This window comes from Malania oleifera, chromosome 5, assembly GCF_029873635.1.
Source record: "Malania oleifera isolate guangnan ecotype guangnan chromosome 5, ASM2987363v1, whole genome shotgun sequence".
In the NCBI taxonomy this organism is placed as follows: Eukaryota; Viridiplantae; Streptophyta; class Magnoliopsida; order Santalales; family Ximeniaceae; genus Malania; species Malania oleifera.
The window spans coordinates 79,120,021-79,123,795 of record NC_080421.1 but is presented as its reverse complement, the minus strand read 5'-3'; the positions used below and the strand labels follow the sequence as shown (position 1 = coordinate 79,123,795).

Sequence of the window (3,775 nt, the reverse complement as noted above, 5' to 3'; positions counted from 1 at the left end):
TCAGAGTTCATGTAAATGACTCTTATAAAAACCAAAGGCTCAACAAAACCTCACAAGGTGTCATAGCCACCACGGTTGTTCTCTCAGTGCTCACAAGGAACCCTAACTGATACAAATCATCTGAAAGTGCATCTTAGCCTTTTAAAATTCCATGTGAATACCAAAGCTTATACAATAGCATTAAAACGAATGAATTGCTAGTCAACCCTCATTGAGTTGTAAAATAAGTGAATTGACTATATTGCGTAAAGCTATGCACAAGCAACTCACTACATTGTGTTAGTGAGCTTAATAAAGTCATCTAAAAGATATAGCCTAAGGTTGTAACATAAAAAGCTATATAGAAGTTTGTGAAGGGCATCAAAGGTGTTAACATGGTGGCATGCAGCAGACAATGTTCATTGAAAATCTTTAAAATTATGTCATTTTTGTGCCCAAAATGTTTCGTGTAGTGCTTTCCTAATCCCCTACCCCAACTTAAAACTTAAGTGTCCCTACTGAAGTATGGAAAGAAAGAACCTAAAAGGTACATGAAGGAAGCAGAGAACGGTGATCAAGGATCAAACAAGTGTACCTGTAACAGTAAACATCCACATAAAACCCAGAAAAAAAAAAAAAAATTAGTGGTACACTAGGCACAAAAGCTAGATGGAACCAAATTACCATATATTCATTAATTACAAAGGTAGTACAACTGAAAATAGAGACATTATAAGAACAAGTAGAACCAACCAAAAGCATGGTGATACAAAAGAAACAAGAAATACAAATAAAAGAAGAAAAGAAAAAGCTGTGTGCATAAGCACAATACAATCACAAGGGCAAGTGCATATCAAAGGATCGTAAATGGCCAACCCTAATCCTTCTCATTAGACCAACCAGGATCCTAAATGGCCAGCCCTAATCCTTCTCATTAGACCAACCAACGTCATAATTGAAATTGCCGCCCCTGAGATCGCTGAACTTATCATATGGTGTAATGATGTCAGATTGGTAAGCCGCATCAAATCGCGGGCTCGAAGCAGACCCACCCTCATAAGAGAAACTGCCAGACACCATCGGTGACTCAGGTGAAGCTGGAGCAAAGGGTGGCATGCTAGTAGTTGGAGAAGGTTGTGGTAGTGTGGGTGTAGCTGGCGGAGTATGCAAGGGAGGAGCTGCAGATAGAGCAGATGCACGTGGGGGAGCATGTGCTGTAATCATGTGAAGAGGTGCCAGAGGCACTGGGATATCTACATGTAGGACAAGTACCGCCGTCACATGAGAAGCAAGCTGGCCTTGCTCCACCTTCAGAGACTTTATTGTCGCAAGCAGAGAAGTTGGGGGACCGGCTGGCTCTATAATGGATGGTACATCAGTGGAGGCAGGAGGTGGCTCACTAGATTGTGAAGGGGATTGGGCCTCACCCACAGCAGCAATGGTTGGTGGTGGAATCTCCTCATAATGAAGCATCGGTTCATTCGAAACTTGTCTTAATCTCGATCATCACCACCGAGCTTGCCAGCGGAGTAATATACGATGTGGGGGACTGATGGTCAGGCTGTATTAGAGGGGATGGAGGAGCAGGAGATCGTACAACCAGTGAAGAAGGCAGAGCTAGTGATGGATGGGCAAATGAGGAAGAGACCTTCTATGCAGCTGTAGGGGATGGAGGAATAGGAGGAACCAAGGGTCCAGGGGTCGAGGCTAGAGATGCAAATCCCAAAAATATGAATGTTGCCAATGCACTCAGGAAGTAGAATTTGAGTGCCTTTACAAGTGCCTTAAATCCCTAAAAGATCATATCCTTGGTCTCCACCAACTCATGGCGCACCTCAGACTTAAAGTTTTGGAACTCTTAGCGTATTTGGCTTAGGTCATCCCCTACCTGAGGCACGGTGGGGGATGCTGGTGGAGGAGGTGCTGTCGCTAGAAGTGCTGCCTCTGAAGGTGCCGCAACGGAGTGGAGGCTGGAAGTGCTACCTGAGGTACAGTGGGGGATGCTGCACCAGCGGGTGTGCTGGTTCTTCAGGGTTATGATAGAAGAGGGTAGCTAAAACTAGGACCCCGGTTCACCCTCACGAGGTGCCTGCCGGTGAACCTTCAATTGTGCCATGGCCACCAATTTCAAGCTCTGACGCTATGTTCACTTGGTAGTAACCTCTCCAATGGGGATGTGCACGTCCAAATCACCTAGGTTAATCTTCTTGCACATCAGGATCGACATAATGAGCTGGACATATGGAATAAGCGGCCTCTTTGGCTCTCTAGTGGCCTGACTGCATACTGGCCTCAGCGTAGGCCGCCTTAGCCTTGGGTACCTCACGTTTTGCTCATAGAACGTGATCATCTCGTCCATAATGAGCTGAGCAATTTTATCTTCATATTATGGTGCACGGTGTATAGGACATATAGATGAATTTCATGCCTCTTTGAGTGATGCCTAGATGCGTATATATTGTGTTGTAGGATCAGGTCAAGAAGAAGCAGGTAATTAGGTACCCTGCTTCGTGTCGTGCATGTGCCTCGCTGCATATAACCACCATTATAGTAGAGGTCGTGAAACATAAGACTAATGATGTGGTAGATGTCTAAGGAGTTGAGGGCCTCCTATAATGTATCATCTACCTCCTTGTGAGACCACGCCCTCTCGATCAATGCTTGAGTGAGATCAAACCCTATGCCTTAAACAACAATAGACCAGACGCTCGTACGAGGATCATGCTACAGGTTTTGGTAAAACTCCTAAACCAAAACTGGATGGTATGTGGTGGTGGTTAGGGATATTTAATTATTCATATTCTTCCGCCCAAGGACCTTTGTGCAACATCTTTGGGGAGGGTGGGCACGAGTCTTGTCCAACTGGAGTTTATACATGGGCCCGAAGTTATAGTCCTCGAGGGTGATCCTCGGTGCCCTTGACCCTTTGAAAGTCTGTGCCTGCCCTCACTGGGCCACGCAATGCCTCGTCATCGCTAGTGTAGGTGGAGTACGGTCGGACCCAGATGAAGACTCGTCCCTCGACTAATCCTGAACCCTCTTTCGTTTGGTGGCAGATTGTGAGGATTAGGGTTGCTTGGAAGCAGCTCGCGACTCTTAACGAAGCGGCATCATCGAAGAATGCTAAATGGGGATCAATTGACTTGATAAAGGTAGAGAACTATAAAGGTGGAGTGGAAGGTGGAAGATGAAGAAGCAATAGGGACATGAGCGCGACAAAGGGAGGAGAAGAGCCCTTGTATGTAGGGGAGATTAATGGGAAAATCCCTAGGTGAGAGGAATGGACAACAAGGACAAGGATGGTCATTGGAGGCTCCCCGGAGTTCTAGAGAGGTGGAGGAGGCTCAGGTAACCAAGTCAGAGCTTGGGTGTGATGAGGAGGTGCGAAGGAACAAGGGGAAATGGGGTTAAAGCTTTGTGGGAAGAGGAGTATAAACAGGAATGTGATTTTTGGTGTAATCCCAATAGGGGGGTGAATTGGATATTTTAAAAATTTAGGTCAAATTTTGTCTTATTTTTTTTTAAAAAACCTGAAGTTTTAGGATTTCTAAGTCAATCTCAAATGCTGCAAATATTTAAGCATACAATCAATCTCAAATTCTAAAAATATTTAAAAAAGCAAGTATAGATATTTAAATGAGAGCAAGGATAAAGAAAGCAAACACCAAGATTTTTATGAGGTTCAGCTATTCCCGCCTACATCCTTGCCTCAAGGCAACCACTTGAGGATTTCCAATAAAAATTCCTTCAACCAAGGTGGAGCCACCTCATACAACACTCGTTTAATCGGGTGAAG

At 44.8% G+C, this 3,775-nt stretch overlaps 1 protein-coding gene across 1 annotated transcript; it reads right to left on the bottom strand.

Annotated features, from left to right (window-relative positions):
• Nucleotides 1-900: 900 nt before the first annotated feature.
• LOC131156016 (uncharacterized) lies at nucleotides 901-1,452 on the bottom strand. The gene has a single exon (XM_058109469.1). It carries the CDS (start codon nucleotides 1,450-1,452, stop codon nucleotides 901-903), a length of 552 nt encoding a protein of 183 aa, XP_057965452.1.
• Nucleotides 1,453-3,775: the final 2,323 nt, after the last annotated feature.